At 35.0% G+C, this 26,357-nt stretch overlaps 1 protein-coding gene across 1 annotated transcript; it reads right to left on the reverse strand.

The window, feature by feature from the left end:
- Window positions 1-4,399: 4,399 nt before the first annotated feature.
- On the reverse strand, window positions 4,400-14,666 carry LOC111508504 (RUS family member 1). The gene is made up of 8 exons (XM_023164026.2): window positions 14,307-14,666; window positions 13,938-14,253; window positions 12,031-12,175; window positions 11,808-11,971; window positions 11,557-11,756; window positions 4,832-5,085; window positions 4,602-4,779; window positions 4,400-4,543 (listed from the first exon to the last, which is right to left on the reverse strand). Exons 1-8 carry the CDS (start codon window positions 14,374-14,376, stop codon window positions 4,464-4,466), a joined length of 1,407 nt encoding a protein of 468 aa, XP_023019794.2. The 5' UTR covers window positions 14,377-14,666; the 3' UTR covers window positions 4,400-4,463.
- Between the last annotated feature and the right edge of the window lie 11,691 nt (window positions 14,667-26,357).

The raw sequence follows: 26,357 nt of genomic DNA on the forward strand, positions 1-26,357 counted from the left end.
TTTCTCTAAAAGGTATTTGATTGTGTTGATCAATATATTCAACTGGCAGAGTTTCGCTAATATGTTTACAGAGGTATTGTATTCAAATGTTTAGAAGAACAAATTATTCAGATATGGCGCCCAGTAGATAAATGAAGAGAGTTCTGACCCAAAATGGCGGCGATATGACCAGACGTTCCTTTTGTCGTAACCCGAAAAGGTTATAGAATATGGCGCTTTTCCTGAACTGGAACTTGATGGGTGTGGCCTGTCATAGGCCATTTTTGAAATCACAAAATAATAAACTGTCATAATATTATTCGTACTATAGTTGGAGTTTCAAAACGCACATCCTGTATAGATCACTTTAAGAATCTAAAAAACCTTACGCTTCCATCAATGTTAATTTTTGAATTCTACATATACGTAAAAAAAAATCGTAGTAACTTCACACCGAACAAACCCAGATACGAATACAAAACACGTCAACAAGACCATTTTTAAATTCATTATAATTCTACTAGAGCAATGACTCCCTGGATGTACAATTAATTATCCGACGAAATGAAAAAGTCTGACACTCTATTGTTTTAAAAACAGTGCCACGTTAAAAAAACGCGCTAGTGTGCTTAGCGCGTTTTTTTAACGTGGTTTCCCGAGTAGGCCTATTCCACGTTTTTTTTTAACGTGGTTTCACGAGTAGGCCTATTCCACGGGTCAGTTGTGATCCTGTTTAATTTGACACTATTGTAAAATAAAGGATATTAGCAGAGATTGAAAAGATAAAAACAATTTAAGTTAAAAAAAAGTAGTGAAATTTAATCGTCCGAATCGCAACTTTCAAATTCGTCTCTTGTTCTTCTTGATCTTCTTGTTCGTCTTGTTCTTCTTCATCCTGAGTACATGTAAACTGCGTTAATAGCGATGAATCGCATGTCGCCTCGTTGGAATCAAACGGATCCTCCACTGTTGGTGATTCAATATTAGAGCACGACCGGCCTTGACAATATGTACATGCCAGAGAACAAAACAGTCCGGCTTTTTTACAACCACATTTAGCACTGCACCCTTTTTGCAGGTGCAAAAAATTGTGTTCAGCAGTTTTTCCGGCACAGGTGGAAGTACAGTTTGGACTGGTTCTAATGAATTGTTGATCAACTTCCAACCCCAGTCTGTAGGATCTATCTGACAATCAAGTCACACTTGAACTTGCTAATACACCCGAAAAAGATGTTGATGAGCAGAAACTGAGGTTGGAGGAAGTCAAGGTAATTGTACTTGTTTTTTATTGGTTGGCAGCAGGGGTGGTATATATACCTAAAATGGGCCAGAGAGACCCACACCCCAAATCGGTACGACCAATCAGCCTTACATCCTTCCTGCTGAAAGGACTTAAGAGGATACTGGACGGACATATCAGGAGGGTAGCATTATAGCATCCCCACTGAATAACCACCAGTATGCTTATCAAACCGGCAAATCGACAGATTCAGCATTAAATAACCTCGTTGAGAAAATCTCCCAATCCCTTGACAACAAGGAGATTGCGATTGCTGTTTTTCTTGGTATTGAAGGAGAATTTGACAATGCACTACCTAAATCTATAGGATTGTCTCTGGCTAGAAAGGGTATAGAATCGACCATAACTGGCTGGATCTATGCCATGCTAGTAAACAGAACTACAACTACGACTCTTCAAGGCGAGGCTATCAGGTTCAGGGTCACCAGGGGCTGCCCTCAAGGTGGGGTACTATCTCCCCTTCTGTGGTCACTCCTGGTGGATAGTCTGCTTGATGCCCTTGACAGAAGAAAAGTTGATCTGCCAGCTTATGCGGATGACCTTGTCGGGAAGGGTAGCTTGTAATATCCTCCGAAGCGCGTTGGACGTTGTTCACAGTTGGTGCCTGAGGAAGCAGATGTCTGTGTTAATTCTCTTCACCAAGAGAATTGGACGATCTAACGCCACTTTCCCTCAATGGTGTGGTCATTCCATTTGGAACGGAGGTGAAATATCTTGGCATTGTCCTTGATAAAAGACTCACCTGGAATGCTCACTTCGAAAAAGTTTCACACAAAGCCAGACTGTCTCTATGGAAATGTTGAAGAATTTGTGGTAAAACTTGGGGTTTAGGTCTCAAACAAATCCAGACCAATAATCACGTATGGTGCAATTGCTTGGTGGCCGAAGGCTTTACAGAAAACGGCCCAAGCGAAGCTCTCTGACTTACAGAGACAAGCTTGTCTAGCTATCAGTGGTGCCATCAGTACCACACCGTCAGCGGCCATGGATATCCTTCTAGATCTACCTCCTCTCCATATTTTTCTGAAAAGAGAGGCTAGATGGACTGCATACAGACTTGTGCACATTGACAATAAATCAATTCAATGCAGAGTGTAACAGACTGTTGGTTGACATTGGAAGTCACAGCATTCTGGAAATGACCTCTGACTTTATGCCTCCAACTGTCAACTACGAACTGCCTTATAAAGTACTATTCCTGAGTAGAGAGGACTGGATCCTGCGGGAGAAGGAAATATTAAGAGCAGATAGTTGTTGGTTCACAGATGGATCAAAAACGCCTTCCGGTTCTGGTGCAGGTGTTTTCAGTCGCATACCCAGGACAGAGATATCTACCTGCCTAGGAACTTATGCGACTGTATTTCAAGCGCTATTGAATTGTGTGCGGAGAGATTGGATAAATCCAACCTCACTCACAAGTCAATAAAAATATTCTCGGACAGTCAAGCGGCGTTGAAAGCTGTTGGCTCCCACCGAGCAACGTCTAAATTTGTAGCAAACTGCCAAAAAAGACTCTCCTCGATAGGAAGACTTAACAGATTGTCTCTGGTCTGGATTCCTGCCCATACTGGCCTGGAAGGCAATGAAGCTGCTGACTCTCTTGCAAAGGAGGGTGCTGCAAGCGACTTCATTGGACCAGAACCTGTCATTTGCATCGCTTTGGGCTTTGCCAAACAAACACTTAACACCTGGATGGCAAGAAGATGTATGGACTGCTGGCAGAATCTTCCAGGGTTGGCTCATTCCAAGGCGTTTATTCACCCTTCGAAGCTTGATTCCAAACAGTTGTTGGACTACAGTAGGGATGAACTACGATGTCTAACAGGCCTTCTTACATGTCACTGTCATTTGAATCATCACATGCAGAGACTTGGACTGTCGGAAGACAGTGTGTGTCGCCTCTGTCTGGAAAATGATGAAACTGCATATACTTTGTGCCTGCCCCGCTGGGGACCGAATCAGGTTCTTTGAGTTTGGCAGATCCGTACTCTCACCATCTGACCTGAAAGACCACTCATCATACAAACTAATCGGCTTCGTTAAGAAGCTGGGTTTATTTGGCCAAGTGTGAATAGATGTGAGCCACAATAAACCCTTATGGGTGTGGAGGGTCGAATAGACCTACTCACTTTAGACCTATCTACCTACCTACTTGTTTTTTTACTTCTGGCATTTTTAACGAAACATGCATATCTATATTTATCTAAGCAGGTAGTTTTTTTAGGAGCTCCGTACATAGAAAGAAGAAAGTGAATGCCGTTAGTAATAATTTCTTGTCAAGTTGAATTACTATTTTCAAAAACTTCTGCACACTGAACTAAATTTTGTTTTTGAAACATTTTGAAAACTGTTATTTTACCCCTCCTGTAACATGCAGATATATTTTATAAATGTGAGTTACATTAACCGATAGAAAAATATTTTAACATATATTACAATTATAGAGATGTACATACGTGGCGTACTCATGCATATTATGACGATTACAACTTTTGAATCGTTATATCTCAAGAACGGTGTCACGTAGGAAAAAGTATTTATACATTTTTTGTAGATAATTTTATGGTCTACAATTTTTGTCCGTAGTATTTTTATTATAAAACTTACCGTTTTGCTGAAAATCGCGAAATACTATTTTTTGACCTTTGACCTTGAATAATTTTTTTCCATACATGGGAAACTTTCAAATTTTATTTTTAATCATATTTCAAACAATCTTACTGATTTTCAGCTGGTTGGGAATTTAGGTAGCTTAACTCTTTATTTTTTGGTCTAATTTGACCGGACTATTTCTAGTGACAAAGTATTTCTATTCTGTAAAGGAATACTCACAAACTTAACATGTTATCTGCTCATTCCTTTCTTTGTTTTTCTGATGTAACTGTTTAGTCTCAAGTTATTTGTGTGTTCAGTTTTATTTTACTCACCTGTATTGACGAATCCAATACAATTTTTAATTGTCGAATGGAAAATGAAATATTATTATTATTATCATTGAACTCTGAGCTGTCACTTATTGCGTCACCTATGGATATAATTTCATGAACTAAATATCTTATTACATTAGTTGAATGTGCCACATAAACTACCACAACATGATTTCGAACATAAACAACAGCATAACTTGAATACTCACAGTATTTTATTAGGAAAGTTACAAAAGTTTTTGGAAATGTTTTGTACTTCAGTTTAATTTCTTGTCATACGATTTCCATTCTGTTCTCCACTCGCCCACATTCAAAGTATGCGACGTCAAAACCCAATCTGAATAAAAATACATAACAATAATGAAATGTTTTCAAATTGAAAATATTTCTCTCACCATTCAGCTGTAAGGCAGTATGAAACATGGAATATTCTTTTTTCAGGAATTCCTCAAAGTCTACCAAGTGTTCATAAGGTATATTTTGGTATGTACTAGATTTGTCAAATGATTTCATGAAGGTGTACAATCTAGTTATCGGGGTACGGTGATGAAGTTGCCTTTTAGAATATATGTCCTGAAAATGATATCTTATAGGTAATAAAATAATCTTCAAGAGGCTTCGTTACCAAATCCATTCCATTATATATACAGGTTGCAATTCCTAAAACTACTGCATGAAAATAAGCAGCGATCACTGACTCAGGATATTCTCCCTTTTCAAAGGATATATAAATTGTCCCATTAGAAATATCGACAATTAGGAAATAGTTCTTTGTTTTGTAAAGTGCCAAGGTCTGTAGAAATTCGGCCGCCGCCATAGTATGTAGTACTTTTTTCAGTGACATTCCCATTACTATCTTGAAACCACAGAAGTCGCTTACTGAAAACAAATATTTATTTAAGTCAGCCGTTATTAGAATATTATGAATCAAAAATTTTTTGTGTGGTTCCATAAAAGTTGCATCAATCTGATATTAGAATGGTGCTTTGAAACGATTACACCTGTTGTGGAAGACAGTCGTTACCATAAACACACCTCACAAAATTACAATGAAGTAATTTTGAGAGAAAATCTCTGAATTACTCGAAGCACAAAGACTTCAGAAGGTTCTTCTTGATTGAAATTGAACAGCAGACACAATGAAAAACACTAGTGACAAACAACTAAATTCAAGACAGCTGTGTAGAACTGCAAAGCACTGGACTTGAAGATAGTATAAGGTGCATTATAAATAGCATATTTAGTAGAATTCTAGCAGAAAGAATCTTTATTATCTGAAGAATCAAGTGGTCATTGCAATAATGTAAACTTTCACGGCCGCAGATATCTGTATCAAAGCTATTTTTCGGGTTTGTTAGCCGTGGTCTGTAGGTTTATGCCTGACATTTCATTTACGACTGAGGTAGACAATATCAAAGGCGACATGGTAACGGACAGAGTGCTCAAAATAGTCTAGATATTAATTATTGAAATTCCAAAATTATAGGCCTGTGACGTCACGGGACTATTCGCGCTTCTTATTCCAATGAACAGTAGGAATTCGCCAAATTTCAGCATTGCCATGTCGAATAAGGTGTGACTGGAAAACTAAGAACATGAATAATAGGAAGTATTGACATCCTGGTAAGGTGTATTTGCCGCCATATTTACATAAAATGTTCCAACAAAACACTGTAAAATAACTGAAGCATCATGATTACGGCACTAATAGAGACTGCCAGGCAGCCTCCACATCTCAAGCTCAGTCTATAGATTTAGAAGTCTTAAATAACTAATTGAAAATCAGTGGGATACAAGTTTTGTTTCATACTCAGTGGAATATGCACAAATTAGGTAAATACCAATTTCATTTTGGGAAATGAAAGATATTTTTGACTTTACTTATTCATTAGGTAATAAATGAAAAATTAAATTCTGTCAAGTGAAATGAGGAATTTAAAAAATCAATAAAAAAGTCATGAAAATCCAGAATCAGAAAGAACGATATCATCAAGTAAGGAAAAATAGATCCTTTTGTTGAACAAAAGTCATTTTCCAGCAGAATTATCCAATCGATAAACTTCCTATGTAATAGAGAGCTCTTCCCCCCCAAATGAAAATTCTTTTGCGCAGCTTAAGTGTCTTTAGCCTTTAGTTACGAAAACGTATACCGCCAGATGGCAGTGCGATTTCGCCCGGTGAAATAAATACAAACTCCTCCCTAATTCTAACTTGACCAGGCCGGGGCATTCCAGGGCCGAACTTTATTCGCCGACGTGTTCGTTCTTCCAAATTAAATTTTAGATTAAAACATGTTCGTTTTCGTGTTGATCTCAAAGTTTGCACGAAAATTGCAGATTATTTGATAATTATGAATCTTTTATCAAAATTGATAAATTCAAGATGCGGACGAGATTTGTGATTAGGGCCCGATTTGACTTGCTATAAGGAAGTTTTCGGGGTCAGAGATTATGAATCTTTTGTCAAACTCAACGAAATCAAGATGACGGTTCCAAGATATCGAACGAGATATGTGATTATGGTTCGAATCGATTTGAAATTAGTATGTGGATTTTTTTGGGCTCGTAGGGTATAAATGTATTGTCAAAATTAATGAATTCAAGGTGACGGACAAGTTGTGTTATCCGATTAATATTTGGTACAATGGGGTTTTCGGGGTCGCACATTATGAATCTTTAGTTAAAATTAACCCTGCGGAGGTCGCGCTCGATCTCTCAGATGTATGACGCATGTGTTTTCAAATTATATCTGTAATTCGCCGAATTTTAAACTGTGCTTCTTGCTATATCTTGCTATTTGTGTTTCTTCTATGCATTCATGTGGCTAACGTTAGTAGGTCTCTGCAGTGTGACTTGTAAACAGCTGATTCCTAATCTCTTGTTGTATTTACATCTGACAGATACTGCGCGACCTTTTGTGTGACACTATTTGTCGTCTGAAAATATGGATTCTAAGATATTATTTGATCTTACAAACCCTGATCATGTTGAATATTTGACACAGTTTGCGTTTCAAGATAATGAAGAACTCATAAACAATGAAATTCTGGACGAAAGTGATTGTGATGAAGATGATATAATTGAAACTGAAATTCTTCATTCGGACATTGAAAGTGGTAGTGAAGTTGAGTTCAATGAAGACTGCTATGCAGGATACTATTTAGGAAAAGACAATACAAAATGGGGAAAACACGTACCCACGAATAAAGTCAAAAAAAGAATGCCGCATAACATCCTTACAAAAATACCTGGAGTAATTGGGTCCGCCAAAGGTATAAAAACTGTTCTCGATTCCTGGAAGTGCTTTTTTTCTGACGAAATGATAGATCTCATAGGGAATTCTACTAATCTGAGTATACAGACCATACAACCGAATTATAGTCGTGAAAGAGATATAAAATTGACTGATTCAATTGAAATGAAAGCTTTCTTTGGTCTCTTGTACCTAGCAGGTATTTTGAGAAGTGGCAGACAGTCTTTAGAAGATTTATGGTCAACAGACGGCATGGGTATTGAGTTGTTCAGAACAACTATGTCTCTTAGAAGGTTCAAACTTTTGTACAGATGTAGATTCGACGATAAACGTACAAGAGTTGAAAGAAAAAAAATTGACAAGTTGGCTCCCATTCGAGATTTGTTCGACCTTTTTGTGATGATGAATGATGAATATTGCAGCCATCAACGGAATGATAGTTTTTGCTGATAATAAAAATGCCTTTGCAAATAGGAGGGAATATCTAAAGATGCTAGTTCACAGTTTAGTTGCAGAACATCTTGGACGTAGGGGGCAAATAAAAAGTCTTCCAACACATCTACAACAGGCACTCAACAAGTATAATCCTGTTTCAGAAAAAAAGCATTCTCCACAAAAAGTAGATAACATCAGAAAAACCTGCAGACCGTGCTATTCAAAAAGTAAAAAAAAATGTTTCGATGAGGACACTAATCAAAGTTCAAATTCTGACTGAAACGATTATTTCTGATTTTTGTTATGTTTTTCTATTCAAGCATTATTCATCACATGTTATGTTAAACGTATATGGTGTTCTACCTTAAATCATGTTTTTATTTTATCATAAGGTTAAGGTTTGCTTTTATGTTTATATAAGAATTTATTAATTTATGTTGACTTTTTCTAATTCAATAAAAGTACCTCATATTTGTTTTTGTTTTCATTAATACGGCAGTAGTTCGATAGAATATCATTTTTAAGTTCATACATCTGTGAGATACCGCGCGACCCCCTATGATCCACAACAACACGCGACCTACGCAGGGTTAATGAATTCAAGATGGCGGCTTCAAGATGTCTGACGAGTATTGTGATTAGGGACCGATTCGATTTAAAATTGGTATTTTGTAGTCTCTAGGCGTGATTTTTTTCTATTGAATTTCGGAAATTCAAGAGGGCGGACTAGTTTTGTGATATCTGGTCGGGCTTTAAGGTTCGAAGATAGTTATTTTTCTGTTGGAATTCAGAAATTCGAGATGACAAACGAGTTTTGTTATTAATTGTGAAATTATATATAGCACTGGTATTTTGAGGTTGAAGATAATGAGTTTTTCATCAAATTTCAAGAATTCAAAATAGCAGCATAAAGATGGCTCTGGGTTATTTTGTGATTCATAGTCGTGTTCTGTTCAAAATTAATTTTTTCGAAAACATGAGCAGGGTGTACAGAAAATCAGTTGATACTTATGATACTCCGGGTAAATTACTCATATTTTTCCTCAAAATTAATTCATACTGCCAGATATATTTTTAAAATTGAATTATTTTAATATAATATTTTGCAGGAAAGGTCCACAGTTTGAATAATATGTCTGATTCCATATAAAGGGTTAGACAATATAAGTCAATACCAATCGTGAATAATTCAATTCCGCTGATGTCTATGCAACTGTTGAAAATAAATGAAATCCAACAATGTTTTTGCTACCAATTTTGATTGTAATCAAATCAAAAATAACGAAATCCGTCCAACATTCTTGAGCCTCCATCTTAGTATTTCTTAATATGAAAATATCATGAAGTTTTGTCCCTAGTAATGAATACCTGTAAAATTTCAAGCCAATCGGAAGATATTAGACTTGCAAGATTTGATACAAACGTGTACACACGCAAACATACAGATAGGTAAGTTGAAAACTATCTGGTTATTGTAGAAATTTTAATATTTCAATCTTTCGTTCGGTCAGAATAACTTTTATCTTTTCCTATTCCCAATCCGACCCTGTGCTATATTTTACAATGGCTCTATGATACTCTCTCTCTCCCTCACCAGACGTGTGGGAGGAGCAACCTGACGGGCGTGTCATTTAAAAGAAATTCATCTACTATTCTGACTCCAGATTCAAAAGTAATAATTAGTTTTCACTAGTCGACGGCTGAAGCAAAACTTTATTAGTTGACTTTGATGAAATTTGATATTTTCCATTTCGAAAGGCATAATGCAAGGAAATCAAATTCGTATAAATAACACATTCTTATTAAATTAATAACAAAATAAAGGAAACATTAAAAAGAAAAATGAGAAAGTCGTTTAACTGAGAAAATTATAGGCTTCAATACCGAAATGGAATAACACCAAAATATTCGTTAGTTTTGATGGTGGAATTGAAGAAAAATGCTCAAAAATGAGAGAGAAAATACTTTTTATTCATCTAATATTCGAAAAATATTTTTTTTATTATTTTTCTTTTATACACTCATACAATCTTTCCTCAATCAGAATAAGAAAAATCGTTTCTGACTCCTTTTTTTTCAGGGATGAAGACCCTTAAGGTAGTCATCACCTGAAAGCAATTGAAATCTCTTACTTCTTCTTTCCTACATCATTCACTATTTACTTAATTTTTTCATTTTTCTGAATATAATTTACATTGAACTTTTACTTTAATAACACATTTTTCTAAACCATAACATCAATTATTTCCATGTCAATAATGGTTTTTTCCTGTTGAAATTAGCATAATTTTACATTTCACACTTATTATTTCTAACTTTATTCAATTATTTTTTTCAAGATTTAAAATCTGTTCACTTTCTTTGAAATAATGGAAGTTGAATCTATCAATCAACACGAAATTATGGTTTCAAAACCCGTTCTAGTGTTCTGGTACATATATGCCATCTCAATTTATGTTTCTGAAAGTTTTTCAAATGAACATCTCAAGTCCTCAGAAATCTTATGAAATTTTATGGTTTGGATAAGTATTGAACGAATTCAAAAAGGTATATGCACTCCGATTTTTCTCTATAAAAATCGTGATTATGGATGAGTGTTTAATGAATGTTTCGCAACAGTTGAAACTTGGCTCTCGTGGTTAAAAGAGAAAAAATCTTAACCTTGCTAACTATAGTAATAGGAAATACACTATTGTTATTGATTATTCATTATTACTGGAGTGAATAATTAATTATGATCATAGTTAGATTTTAATGAACGTTCGAATTTAAGTCAAATGTTTAAATTGTAGACTCACAGAATAAAACAAAAACTTGCGTTTTGCAGCTTCAACAAATGCAAATGTTCTGAATAGGAAATGTAAAAAAATAAGACATCCACCGAATGAGATTAGTCCTCTGCCTGCTGTCGAAGCCTGGCTTTGCAATGGACCGCCCTAGGGAGCCTGGTTTATTTTAGATACTCATGGAATGGGCTTTCTGTCGATCCAGAATATGGCAGCTTCATAAGGCCAGATGTCGTAACCATTACTTTATCAGCCTTGTCATTCAAGAACAACCGAGTCCAGCAATGCATTCAGCCTAGAACCACTGATGAGACTTCTACAGGTCGAATAATGGCTGTCTAATATTGGCTTTGCTTTTAGGTTCTGATTTTATACACTTTTGTTGTTTGGGCAAAAGGGTCGAGTCATATTTTTGCCAAAAAATTGTATTTCATAGGGTATGTCCATCTTAATATTATATTATGCGGTAACAATCAGGAAGATCTATATCGACTGCTTCTCTCCCTACATTCTCTGATATAATGCCTTTCAAGATAATTTTTCCCGTTTCAAAACCTTTTGTGAGAAGGTCATTCGCTGACTTTCTGAAGAAAATTTGTAATTGAAGATTCAACACCATTACAATTCGTAAAATATTTATATAGAAGTCTCGAAGAGCTAGTAAATAAGTCAAATTATCTTGAAACATGCTATTGAAACCTATATTTTCTGCCACCTAGTGCAGTGAAGTACCATAAAAAATGTTTTATAAAGAAGCTGAAGGTTGTATACTGATATATCTTTTTTTTCGAATGAAATCTTTTGATAAAATGATTGGAGAGACTATGTTAGTCATACAAATTTTCAGTTATTGAACATCTCAAAACAGTTTACTTACCTTTTCTTCCAAATCCTAAAATCACAACTTCTTTTTCATTAGTTTTCTTTGGATTCATAATAGTACCAACTGTAAGGTATGTTCTGAGGACTATGGCTAGTCTTTGATCATTTAAATTCCTAAATATTAATGATTTTACAGCCCAGTAGTTGGTGAGCAAGTGTAGTGCCATGAGAGAAAAAATAAATATCCATTCCGAACTACAAAATATTTGAAATCAAAAGATTTCTTCAGTAATGCATGAAACTCACAATGTTCCATTGAAAATATTCAACAAGTAAATGCTAGCAATACTTGCTACTAAATTTACCACAGTTTCTTGAGTTCCGTCTTTTGCAGATATCTCAGCCATATTATTTTTTATTGCCTGATGGTTGGTTATGGAAGCTCTAGTTGCTCCACCAGCAATGCCTACCTTGAAAAAAATAAACCATAGGTGCCGTATTATGTACATGATGCATCTTCATCACTTACAATTGATTTCATCACAGAAGTAACACACAAAATTTGCATAGAAAAGGCACCAATGAACGGGAGTAGAAGTTCAATTGACATTGCAACATCATTAAGAATGTCAGCAAATAGTCTCCATTTTTTGCAGTCTGAATCCAGACCGCTTCTGAAAATAAAAGATAGAACTGGAACTTCTAGCGTACAATGAATCCAAAACAGATGCTGTTCTCAGCCACCAAAACAGCAACACTGATGAGATGAAGTAAACTGCTACAGTACTGTTAAAATAATGTAATGAAGTAGACTGTTACAGTTTACTTCTCCTGAAGACATCAACTTAATTGAAACTTGGTGAAACGTGTATAAAGAAGATTGTTGTAGTTCTGGTGATTGAGAAAAGCGTTTGTTTTGGATGGCTTTTGTAGTACAAAAATTTATATGAATAAAATGAAAGAAGAGTGGAAATATGTGAACATTTAATGTGACCTAGGGGTGTAAATTCTAACAATGAAGAATATTTTGGGAAAACACTTTTTGGCTTCCCGGTTCCTCATCACTCAACAAAAAATGTGGGAAATTTTCAAGGAAATGAAGGAAATAACTACAATAACATCTATTTATAGAGAAATTTCAACAGGTATACTCTACATATCTTTGTAAAGAAATAATTTCGCAAAAATTTGCCACCAATTTAATTTTAGAACATTCATCAAAATCTGCTGGTCATTAAGAGAGTTATAAGTGAAGGAAGTTCGAAAAATATATCAAAATAATAATCAAGTTTTATTTCCTCAAAACTTTTTTTAATAACGAACACGTTTCAACATAGTTTTGACAAAAACCAATGATGTGGTCAGATTGAAAAAATCGATAATTTTTTTCGATTTTTGACATTGAAAAATAATAAAAGTTGCCCCTGAAAACGAAGACTCTTTCAAGAATTTTGATGTCCTTGAAGTCTTATCGAATGTCTACCTAATAAAAAGAAGTAATTCCAATTGTTTGAAAAACGTGTTATGAGGGTACTTACATTTTGATAGGGTCACACTGTATATTATTGAAATGTTTGCCATAAAATAAAATAAAACCAAATAAGACAAACTGTTTGTCTGGATATATATTAACACCCGAGTCAATATCCATCATGTTTCTCGAACAAACATTTTTGAATTCCAAACCAGTTGACTAATTTATCGAACTCAAATATTCACAAACGACAGGTTTGGAAATTACTGTTGTCTTTATCTCTCTCTTACAATAAGTACATCAAGCAGTAATTGGCTTCATCAGAGGATTGAACCTAATTTGAATAAATCAGTGGTGATATTAGGAGTATAAAAAAGGTTGTGTCTCTAAGCAAAAATGAATATTTCAAAAACTAATATCATTACATTCAAATGTGCCATCTTGAATGATGTCAAATGACTGAAGAAAAACCTGAGCTCAAAGTGTTAAACAATCTTTCTGGTCTTAACAATAATTTCCACATTAGAACAATCATACTTGAGAAACAGTATCTGCTTTTGAGGTACAAGTTTTCTTAATCAGTTTAAAAGCAGAGTTACTTTAACCAACTAAAATCTCCTGAAGTAAACAATTTCAAACTAATTAATACAGTGTATTGTATGATTTTAGCTATGAAGGGTTTTACAAAAACTGCAACACGTGTTTCACTATATAATAGCTTTCTCAAGGATAAAGTTTATGCTTGAGAAAGCTATTGTATAGTGAAACACATCGCGGTTTTTGTAAAACCCTTTATGGTGAAAATCATACAATAAACTGTATTAATTAGTTTTTGATATGACTTTTCATCAAGTATCGGCCAGTTCTATTCAATTATTAAACAATTTCAATGGATTTTGCTGAATGACATTGAATTTCCAGTAAAAGAAGACGTAAATTGAACTTTATAGAATTTCACAAACCCTTTCCACCATGCAAATATGATCCTTCCCAGCATCCCTGTTCCCTCTTTCATTATCCATGTAATAGCAGCAGATAATGCAGTAGCTTCTGAATCGCCCACTCCAACACCTTTCAATACCGCTCTGGTAGTAAATGCACCTGTGATGGTGCTACAAAATGCTTGAGCTGTATCCCATAGTTGATATTCTAAATAATCTTCGCTTACACTTTCTGGGTATCCATATGGCAGTAAAACTTCACGTAAAAAGTGAAGAATAAAATGAATGGGTGCAGTAATGGTTCTTTTTGGATTGATACAAATAATTTCATTTCTTCCTGTTGAAAAATCGAAATGAAAAATGTTTATTTCTTAATTTTTTTGAACATACCACTGCTGGTATAGGCTATGATATTTCCAACAGAGCCACATTGTTCCTTTATCAGTATATTACTATCCATAATATTTCACAAAAGTGGCATCAAATATTTTTCAGGTTTTAAATTCATCAACATGTCAAAATATAAAATTTAAATAACCTATTATAAAATTTTGGATTTAACTTTCAATAGCTCCTGAGATATAAGCGCTGAAACGCCAAAATGTCTTCTTGAACAGCGAACAATAAACATTCAACTATGCGGCTCCATGTATTTTAAACGTATTATTTTGTTTTTCTGAAGTTCTATAAAATTTAAACAATACGCGTATTTTGCGTATTTTGTTTCTTTCAGGTTATGCTTTAACCAGTGTTGCCAACCCAATAAGAATAAGGTTGTTTTGCGCGAGTCAGAAATGCACAAAATCTGATCGTAAACCGCGAAATTATTAGAAAAACTGGACGCATACTTGAATCGTAACAGAAGAGCTCTCTGAATCTCAATATTTTGTGAAATGTAGCTTGATGAGAAAAGTAATAGAAATATATAAATACATTGAATGGTCACGGAAATACGTCGAATTGTTATGGTATGTAAACTCCCACGGCCGGTGGGAGATTATATTCGTTGTTTTCGATATGCCGCATTGCCATTGTTGAAGTCCTCCGCAGTTGTAGACGTAACGTCAGGCCCAAAAACTTGCAAACCACAGCTAACAAACCCGAAAACACTAAATAATGTGTTTTAGATCAGAAATAATTTTTTTCTTTAACTTTTCTTCTATTTCCTGTCGTTGGTGTATATATATATATATATATATATATATATATATATATATATATATATATATATATATATATATATATATATATATATATATATTTTGGATGATGCAACTAATTTTCCTTTATTTTCAGTATTTCAATAATATGAGTTACAAAAAAAATTTGAAGCTTTATAACTCCTATTTAATTATATGCGAGCGCTTTCGATAGCTGGTCGTGATTTCATCTTCAAGTTTGATGAGTGGAGTCTTGAAGATAACTTGAAGATGAAAGCACGACCAGCTGTCTCATATGATATAAAATGATTTGAAATCCCTGAAAGAACCGATAAAATTGAAAATTGAAATAATAGTTGAAAATAACAATTATATTAGGCAGAAACCCTGAAATGAAATAACAATAAAATAAAATACAAATGAAAAATTGAATAAAATTGAAAATTAAAAGATTTCAAGCCAAGGAACTTCACCGTCAATCGAGTAAAAGAGGAATCATCAAGACTCTAGTAGACCGTGTTTTCGGACACGGTCTCAAGAAGAAATTAGGCATCATAAAAATGATCTTCAAACGGAATGGTTACTCCAAAGTGATAATGGAACAGATTTTGCCTAAAAGATACCAAGAGCCTTGCAAGGAAGGGAAGCCGTCACAACCAGTGACCCTACATCAGAGGATTATCGGAAAGGATAACAAGAATTGGGGTCAACATCAAAACCTGCTTCAGACCCGGAAACACTATCCGTAGCAGCCTAATGAAAACCAGGTCACCAAACGCGGACTGCGATTCCAAGAATGCCATTAACCGGATACCCTGTGAGTGCGGCAAATCCTATATCGGTGAAACTAAGAGGCCTTTGGAAGTTCCCATTGCCGAGCACAAGAAACACACACAGCGAGGGAAACCAGCAAATCAGGAATAGCGGAGCATATTTGGACTCATCAACATAACAAGCTGAGATCATATACAGGAAGAAACATTGGTTCAGAACAAAATTCAAAGAAGCCGCATATATGTTGTCCAACAACGCATTCAGCCAAGCTAGCGTAAAAATACGCAACATATGGAAACCCATAATTGAGCGGAAAACGGTTAACTCATTTTCCGCTGAGCCGGTGAAGCGGTGAGAGGGAAGATGGGATATGTGAAAGCACTCGAATGACCTATAAATAGTCATCTCCCGGAGAAATAGTCCAGTTATTACCCAAAGACGATTGTAGATAATAACAATCGTGAAGTTACTTGACTTGATATATTTTGATTTTTATTTATTTTCAACTGTAAAATTTTCAATTTTTTATTTTTTTTATTTTATTGTAATTTCATTTCAGGGTTTATGCTTAATATAACAGTTATTTTCATTTATTCATTTTAATTTTGAATTTTATTGGTTCTTTCAGGGATTTCAAATCATTTTATATCATATTAGACTTTCTCAACCACCTTCAAATAAAAAAAATCATTCATTACGCCCATCATGTCACATAAAGTGTGATATACCACTCAATCATGATTTTATCGCTTTATACATTTTTGTAATTCTAGGAGGAGGTCTGTGTTTCATAAAAAAGTTGATGGTGGCCGTGTTGACACGAAACGTTCAAACAAAAATATTTTGTAACTTCGTTATAGTATATTTTGAATACAATAAAACTTTCTTCTGCCATTTTTCATATTCTCTGAAATAATAATTATATTCGTAAAAATACAAAAACGGCATTTTTAGTTTCCTTGTATAACTTGAGAAGAGCGGAAGTCCCTGTGAATTTTTTTTGGCCATTGTACTGCTCCCCAAGATAGTTACTTTTTTTCTCTTTTAATCGTCTTGTATATGTCACGGTTTAGAATATAGCAATGTGTACCATATGATAAAAGAACTGGCTTGCATAAATCAAGTCATAAAGAAAAAACTGTTTCTAAGAGATGAGAAGAATTATCAAGCAAAACATTAACTTATTTGCATCAACCTAGGAAGAGTTTTGATTAAAAAAAATGAAGACATAAACAGGATGTTTGAAACTAATCATATAATTTGAATATGCATATTAAATATAACAATGATAAGAGTTTGGTGTCAGATAAATTATACTATGTCCATCTGAGCAACGGAGTGCTCCAAAAAAAAGTGCACGTGATCTCCCAGACAAGGCTGCTTGACGACGAAATTTTATTAATTTTTAATAATATGCGGCTGGATATAGGAAATTTTTAAACGGAGTCTAGGGACACAAATTAGTAATTTCTTCAGCCGTGTCAGTACCTACTTGACATTTAAAATTTTTTAACTTTCAGATACCGTACATGTACTCATCACAGGCGTTAAAACATAACTGACCACTCGACACTAACATGAATTCAGCCAGCCGATTGCAATTAAATCTGATCGGCCAGTGTCGTAAGAAGGCTGGTTTATTTTACTCAATAGATGCAAGTGCGCGTGAGGATCATGCTTTGATCATGCATCTATCTTTGTTTGGGTTGTTATTTTTGTTGGATGGATATAGTTTAGGAGTTCTCAAATAGTCCAGTGGTTCATGTCCGTTGAGTCGAACAATCATGAATCCAAAACTCTTCAATTCTAGAAGTGTTTGAAAGTCAACCTTCTGCAAAAAAATTAATAAATTCAATAATTCCAAATACCTCCCGTGGGTTGGGCTACCTATCGCGCACGTTCCCAGGTGGCGGATAGGGGAACGGCCAGGGGACTGGAGGCTCTGTCCGGAAAGCCAATGTGGCCTTACGGGCAGGGTCGTCGGACTCCAGGTCAGTGGCAGAAATAAGTAGGGTGAGGGAAACTAAAACCCCTCCAAAAGCCTTTGCAAAACATGCCACTGAGGACCAGCCTACCCAAGCTAAGATGTAAGGAATCGTGCCGACATCTGAATGGCCGCAGGGTGATATGCGGTCACGAACGATCCCCTTGGGTAACTGGGCGAAACCTCATTGTAATCAGCCTACCTCTGATAATGCGGGGCTCTGTCAGAGGTGACCAACTTTTTCCATGCTACTGGTGGGAACACACATGCATGAAACAACAGAAACAACAAAAACCAATCCCGAGACTGGACAGAAGTGCTCACCTCAATCTAAGGCGGTGGCTGGGGATGAACAGAAATGTCCACCCCAATCTACCGCTTGGAATGAGGCTGGACATAGCAGATCATCTCCAACAGCAAGTGCACTTCCTGCGGCGGGCGCCAAGAGCTCCGCTTTGAATAAAGGCAAGGAACTGGCTGGCCCCGCAGGAAAGCTCCCTCACTTGTGCATCTCCACGGAGGGAACCCCAAGAAGGTTGAAGAAACCGCGCAACGACAGTAATATCGCTGCACCTTCTAAAACCTTCGCGGAGGCCACCGTGAGACACCTCAAGGTTGCCAAAGAGAGTGTGTGTTCGGCGAATCTTGGCGTACACCTGCCAATATTAGGGATATGTCTCCTAGTGACCTGTTTACCTTCCTGGGAAGGACAGGATGGACGATGACCTAGGAGGACAACTCCTCGGGAGGATGTACAATGGGTCACATGTGGCCTAAGTGCTGTGAGTCGACACTCACCCTCCCTACTCTACAGATACTAGAGAATTCCAAATATCTAGGTTACGATAAAACTGATTTGAATAACTCTCTATTGCTGAAGTCGTTCTTACCATGTAATCATACATATATCTGATAATTAATTTACTAGTCTGTATTAACTGATGAATTAAGTCTATCCCTGAGTAATTATGGAGTAATGAGTAATTATAGAATTTTTCTTCTAGGAAACAGGTGAAATATTGACATTTTATGTCAATTAGGTATACAATTAATTTTGGCACAACTGGTAGATTTGAAAAGCAAACAAAATATTATAATATAATTTCTAGGAAAACAGTTAATGAGTACCTCAGTATGTTACATAATGATAATTCATGAGAACAAGTTCAATAATGGTGAATAACTAGCTTCCTTTTGGTCGTTTGAAAAAAATTAATATTTGCGTATATTGATTTCCAGAGATTCTAGCAAGTATATTCTTTAAATTTTCTGTATATAATATGTCGTAGTCCATGTTGAAATATTGGTTATTATCTAAAAGTTGGCAAGCATACGTGGAAAAAGTTTTCTTAAGCTTCTTTTATGTTCGGTGAATCTCGTTTTGAAATTACATACTCGTGCCAGAAACAATCATTCATCTAATAAGGTTTTTACACAGAATGCCAATATTTTTCCTGTTTCCTAGAAGTAATAATGATTTGTACTTAATTGATTATTCAAAATCTACTTGTTTTACAAGAATTAATCATTTATCTGATAAGTTGCATAATTATCTACTGTTATATAAAACATTTTGTGAAATAGTTTGATATAGGTACCAGTAACTGATGAAGTCACCGTTTAGCGAAACATTTTATTATTTTATTCAATTATTATCATGGATAGTGCCAAAGGTATTTTCCGTTTTTTTTTTGGCGGAGCCTGTAGGTTTTCATGCCTGACGTTCGTTAACTTCTGCGGTGGATATTATCAAAGGCACTGAGGTAACGGTCGAAGTGCTCGAGTTGGTGCATGTGTTATTGTTCCCGTTGCTACCAACGCAGAAACTTCAATGCTGGTATTTGACTCCGGTTTTATATTGTTATTGGTTGGAGTCGCTTGGTTTCTCTTAATTGGATGACCTGACCTGACAATCAAGGACAGGTAGCTAGATTTGATTAATGTTCATTGCTTCTTCTTTTCTATTGAAGTTATTCTTGTTTTTGAACTTCTATTGCTTCTCTATATACTCTTGGATAGTAATTTCGAGTTTTATCAGGAATTACTTTAAATGAGATAATATGAGTGCCTTCTTTATTGACAGCATGTTTGGCTACGGCTAATTTCTCGGTTCGTCTGAGGCGACAATTTCTCTTGTGTTCAGAGAAACATATACTTCTTTTCGTAGTTCCAATGTAGACCGATCCGAAGCTACAAACAATCCAGTATACCCCGGGTGTTGCTGGGGTCCTTAGACTTTAAAGTCTATGTTATAACAATACACCCATGCTTCCTCTCCTGTTGAGTAAATCTGGATCGCCATTATTCAACAACGGGGAATGTTCCTTAATTTGGGTTATTACAGCAAATGCAAGTTTGAACAAAATAAAGTTGAGTTTAATTCATGAGTTTTTCAAATTCACTTCGAAAAGTATTCAAATTGATGTTTCAAATGTTGGGTTTTAATTTTTAAAGGGATTTGTTTCTAATTTACATATTGGCAACAGCGCCTGTATCAAGTTGAAATAATTTATACTCACCTACATATTCTACTTTAAAAAAGGAGAATTTTCTTTATAAATCAACAATTAAGGCAAAATATAAATTATAGTTCCATACCACCTCCACAAACCACATAAACAACAGTTGTTTTGTTATTTAATTATATAGAGGAAGATAGGTTAGGTGCAGAAAATGTCATATGTCACAGAATGTCTCGGAACACGGAACATAAGTGAACAAAACAGCACGCCTCTGAAATATTTCATCTTTGTTTGTCTCATTCAGGTAACAGATTCATTGTCCTTTATTAGCTATAACCGATGTTGCCAAATGGTGAAATAGAAACGAATCCCTTTAAATGTTGAATGCATTATTTCATTCCTCTTTTTTGAGTATTTAAATAATTTTTTGAAAAAAAGGTTGAAACGAACTTCGCTGCCACACACTTCATGCCCAAAATTCCAGAAAAAAATTGCATGGCATGAGACACCCGATATGCCGACATCCTCAGCAACTCTAATAGTGTTTCAACGATCCTTCATAACAATTTTTTTAATTTTCTCAACATTTTCATAGGATGTTGATGTTCTGGGGCGTCCAGGACGACCGTTGTCATTTATATCTTTTCGACCTTCTGTGAAAAGCTTGTAGCGCTTGTTAACATTTTTCTGGCTCAGAGTACAATCACCGTATGCCACTGTCAACATTGCCAGTGTTTTTTGGCACTTAATTCCATTTTTTACAGAGAATTTTATCAATTCCTTGATCCATTTTTTTTCGATAGCAGGAAATTGCCTAACACGCAAAACACTTCTATCTTTTGTTTGAAGGTGATTGACAATGTTTCATGATGACCGTTTTGGCGGTCATCTCCCACGGAACCAGTGAAGCGGAAAATGGAAAGCGGGGATAAGTGAAAGTACTCGAACGAACTATAAATAGTCATCTCTCGGAGGAATCAGTCCAGTCATCACCCGAAGACGATTGTAGATACTAACAATCGAAACGTCGTGAACTAACGTGACTTGGAATCTCTCCACTTTTTATTTTCATTTTCTTTTTTTTATTTCTTTATTTTCATTTATTCAATTATTCTATTTTTACTTGTATTTTATTTCACTATTATTTCATTTCCGGTTTATTATGGTTAATATAATTGTTATTTTCAGTTATTCATTTTCAATTCTTCTTTTTTAGTTGTTTCAGGGATTTCAAATAATTTTATATATAGACAATGGAAGTCCGAACTAGTGAAATTCACTTTTATTTTTCATTCTTCTCACCAGCAAAGTAAACATGCTTAACAGCTAAAACTGTAAACATTTGTGCGAGACGACTGTACCAACATAATCGAATTTACTTAGCCCGCGAAATTTGAAAATTTAGCTAATTTTTTAACAGATCTCGTACACATCGTTGTTTACAGTTTATTTCGAACTTAATTTGTTTTCTTCCTCTCTTCGGATGTTTCCCATATTTTTATATAATTTTAAATTAAATTTAAAGTATTGAAGGGTTTCAAATTATGACTGATTACTTTAAAGTGAATATCTCACAATATACTAGTATGTTTTGGACCTTTGACGTGAAATGAATTGATATAATTTTTCAATACTATTGGAGTTTCATCCCAACACCTCGACACGTGTTTCGATTACCAAGTGATCATATTCAAGAGGAAGGTGATCACCTGGTGATCGAAACACGTGTCAAGGTTTTAAAATAACGGTTTAGTATTTAGAATAAAACTCCAGTAATATTATATGTGTGATTGATGACTTGTTTATTTTGTGGTCATTCATGATCACTTTAATGAAATTAATAAAACAATTACACAAAAGTGTTTTTATTCATTTCATTCCAGTAATATTCATTACTACACCAAAGGTTTCAAACAATGCATCACAAGTATATTTTGTCAATTTTGAGTTTACTTTTTGATAGTATACCTAATCCAATCTAAGTTCGGTTGTAGTATTCCCAGAATCGATACTCTTAAAGAATTATGAGGTATAAAATCAAAACCACTACCATTCAGTTCACGTTTGATCTTAATATTCACATGTGAAGGGTCCACTGCAATAATGATGAAATGTTCTTTGTTTATTGTTCTTAGATAATTGGGTTATAAGTTAATAAACGGTGAAAAAACTCAGACTCAGAAATAAGAAAATAATTTTTATTTCAGTTAAAAGACATATTAATCACATAATTTTATTGTAAAACAACGATAAAAATAAAAACAACATTAAAAATTAATTGGCGCCCTGGGGCGACTTCATTGATTCCAGTGGCGCATTTGCTTTTTCAGTTGCAGAAAAACCCGGAAAAACCTGCAGCACCACATCGTCTGAAAATCTTGATCTGCCAATGTCCTCTCTCTTCTCTCACATAAAATAAAATGTAGGGTGTCTCCAGAGGCTCCAATAAATTCAGGACATCGCCAGAACACTTCGTGACACGACTATCGTCAAACTTAAACCAGTCCGTTTCGTCTTTGACCAAGGCGTAATAATGACCAAATTCAACGTAATAGTGGTCTGCTAGATTGAAGTGTTTATCTATTTTGAATCTTCGAAAGAGTTTGGTGCGCCGTTTGAAGATCATCAGTGTTATTATTTGATTGACTGGTGCCTTAGCTATACTTGTTTCCTTATGATAGTCAGTTAGTTTGGCGCATGTTTGGAAATACAGTCGATCATCACCTGTTAAAAATTCCATTTTCAGATGATTTAACAATAAACTTTGCACGGACTGGTTATTAGTCATATTAGGAAACGCTAGATGAAGTATTGGTTCTTTGGCAAATAATTATTCATAGGTAACTTCAACTGACTGAAAATTAAATAATCTGAGGTGCACTGTGCTCACCGCCAATAATGATAGTTGTTAATAGGCATTGATGTGAATCCATTATGATCATGTGACAATCTTTCTTTAGCGGATATAAATCATATTATAACGTTTTTCCCCGTGGGTTGACTAATAATTGACTACACTGAATAATCAAACTTGATTTTATTTCACTTTAAATACAACAAACACTTCAACTATTATTTGAATGTCTTTGCGTACCGCACTGTAACGTCCACTTGACTGTGTTGATATGCTCGCGGCTAGCGTTTAAATATCGTAATCGAATGCCGTAGAAATTTCGCCGAAGTTCTGTCGAAATCGGTAGCATTATTCTCGCTGCTTTTAGAGCGGCAGGGAACATTGTGCATTCGTGCTCTTTTGGCTAAGTCACGTTTGGTTTATGGTTACCAGTGGAGGACGGCTTTATTTTCTTTCAGGCATGATTTACAACAATATTCTATTTACATGTCCCAACTTTGGACTGTACCGGCCGGATTTCTTAAATAATTTGCATTTCTCGAATGTTTCGTTTCCAACCAACCAACAGTCCTTTTAGCTACATTCAATGAAAAATATATAACATAATTGTAACATTCATAATCAAATTTAAAATATCAATATAAAACGTAGAAACTCGATTTATTTCGAAATTTCTCTGACAAAATAAATTCCGGTTTGATGCCGGAGGGGATTAAAAAAATTATAGTTGTTCTATTTGTTGAAGAAAATGAAGTAAACGTAATTTCAATCAATATTCAAATCTCTAATTGCGTTAGAAACAGTGAAATATGTAGCATAACATCCTAAAGATGGTGTAATTTTTGTTTTGGCCTCCACATGAGTCACAAAAAATTATAAGAGCCTGGCACTGTTCATTCATTTCATTATATGGAATGGAAGAGATGAGAGGCCACATCATCTGATTCAATACCCTCATCATATGCGAAAAAATATGATGGGGAATCAGCAAACACATGTATATTAAACATTAAATAACTGAGCTGTCTTTCATAATATACATCATTTGTAGATATGTTCGGTATAGGAAGATTTTTCTGTTGTTGCATCTTGCCTTGCTCTCAAGCGTAAACTAAAAGTTACTTCTAAATTACAACTATTTTATACTTTGACATATTACCTACTTGTATGCCTATTTTCTAATGAATGAATCTACCCGAAAAGGTCAGGTATTTATTCATCAACCATATGAATGAATTTTTCGCAAGTACCGTGAATATACTCAACTATTTTTGCCTAGAAATGAACAGATTCAATAGGGGCAAATTATTCAATTCAGTTTGATCGTTCATAAGATCAAACGAGAGAGTTTTTGAATTTGATTATTTCCATACTCTTCAACAGGTTAAATTTCAAACCTTTCTTCTGGAAATGGAGGGGCTTGTATTCATGGTTGAACTCATGTCCCTCTGTGATTAAATGAGTGGCATATGTGGAATTTATTTTTCCATTCTGGAAACTATTTTTGTGTTCTTTATGCGGGCCTTGAACGTTCTTCCAGTTTGACCTATATAAAACATCGGATATGACCCACATGATAATTATTTATACACTCCCGATTTCTCTGAAACTGAACTTTTATCTTTGTTATTCTCAATGTGCATGGCCAACTTAGGCATGCCTGAATTTTTGTTGAAAAAGTTTCGTATGATATCTATGACGTTGAGCATTCTAGCCGTGTAGCCAAATATTAAAAACTGAATTATTTCGGAACAGTAAGCGATATTGCTAAGTCATTAAATGAGATTATTATTAAGTGAACGAATGACGTTCGTAGTTTAAATTTTGACATTTTTGGACATTCATCATTATTGCAGAGGACCTTTCATGTGAGAAATCACGTATTTCGGAACTTTAAGCTCTTCAACTTATACGTAGTGGCTTGTCAAACATATACAATGTTTTGCGAAAATAATACGAATCTACACAAATTAACTAAAAGAACAATTTGTTCAGGCCAGTTTTGACTCACTTACACTGTAGGTTAATGGACTGACACCTATCAGAAAACAACTACTCGCCTGGCTAATACCGCGAAGGGCGTTGGATTATATCCAACAGGTGTCAGTGCAGGAATCTTCACTGAAGTATTTCCTGCATATGCTGTTGAATTACAACGGCTAGAATCGATTTTCAATTATGGGAACGGGCACACTTGGATATGTGGTTGGTTACTATAGTCGAAGTAAACGATATTGTGCACATTTAAAGTTGGCAGTACTGTCAAAGGCCAAAAAACCAATACTTAGAAATGAACCGGCAGCGAACTAGTTCATGTGGACTGTAAACTTGGCGGTTCATGTTGGATAATTTTTACTAACCGAGTTTTATGATTGGCTGAAGAGTCATAAAATTCAATTTGAAGTCATGTTACGGTGACGAATAGAAATCGGAGAAATTCGATATTGTTGCAGTTAAATTTTTGTTACCTGTTTGAAATGTGGCGTCCTTGGACAAGTACTAATAGTAATAACGAATGTGATAACAACGCAGACTTTTTCCAGTGTAGTGATTCCAATAGCGTTGGTGAACAATGCGAAAAAGAGATACCAGTGTTAGGAATCAAACGTTAAAAGGTAAAACCTCGTTAGTCCTTAGCTCGCACAAGTTTCTCAACTTATGAGAGTTGTCGTTCGTATGGGGGCGACAGCTGATTAACGGAAAAACATATTTTAAACAGATTTTTTTCAACAGAGAATAAGATTGGGATGCATTTGCATACTGAAAAACAGAGAGTATATTTCAATGTATATAAGAATCTACATCTCAAGTTTGGTTTCGAGGAGAACAAACTATTACAAGCAACATCAGATTTGACCGAAAATCCTTTCTCAACTGTACGTAAAATAATCAAAAACAAACCTTATGAACGCAAGACGCGGTTTGATACGGAATTACCAAAACCTTTAGATGTCATCTAATAAAATCATTGAAAAAAACAGAATACGACTGTTACAAAAGTAATGAGATTCCTACAACTGAAATCATAAGGAAGAAATTGAATACTTTCAGCCATAACGTGAGCTACTGTGACAAAACTTTTCAGAATTGGATAAAGAAACTAGGATATAGATTTAAAATAATTAACAAACGTCAAGTACTTATGGAAAGCAGAAGAATAGTGAAATTGCGTAACAAATACTTAGAACAAATAACTAAATATAGACA

The sequence above is a fragment of the Leptinotarsa decemlineata genome, unplaced genomic scaffold, assembly GCF_025532065.1.
Source record: "Leptinotarsa decemlineata unplaced genomic scaffold, Ldec_3_MD MMD2_tig00000882_RagTag_RagTag, whole genome shotgun sequence".
NCBI classification, from domain to species: domain Eukaryota; kingdom Metazoa; phylum Arthropoda; class Insecta; order Coleoptera; family Chrysomelidae; genus Leptinotarsa; species Leptinotarsa decemlineata.

Coding starts and splice junctions, on each gene's coding strand:
- LOC111508504 (XM_023164026.2), bottom strand. CDS start 14,376: ATGGATAGTAATATACTGATAAAGGAACAATGTGGCTCTGTTGGAAAT. Junction 5,086..11,556: donor TTTAGGATTTGGAAGAAAAG/GTAAGTAAACTG, acceptor ATTTGTTTTCAG/TAAGCGACTTCTGTGGTTTC. Junction 4,780..4,831: donor TATATAATGGAATGGATTTG/GTAACGAAGCCT, acceptor TATCATTTTCAG/GACATATATTCTAAAAGGCA.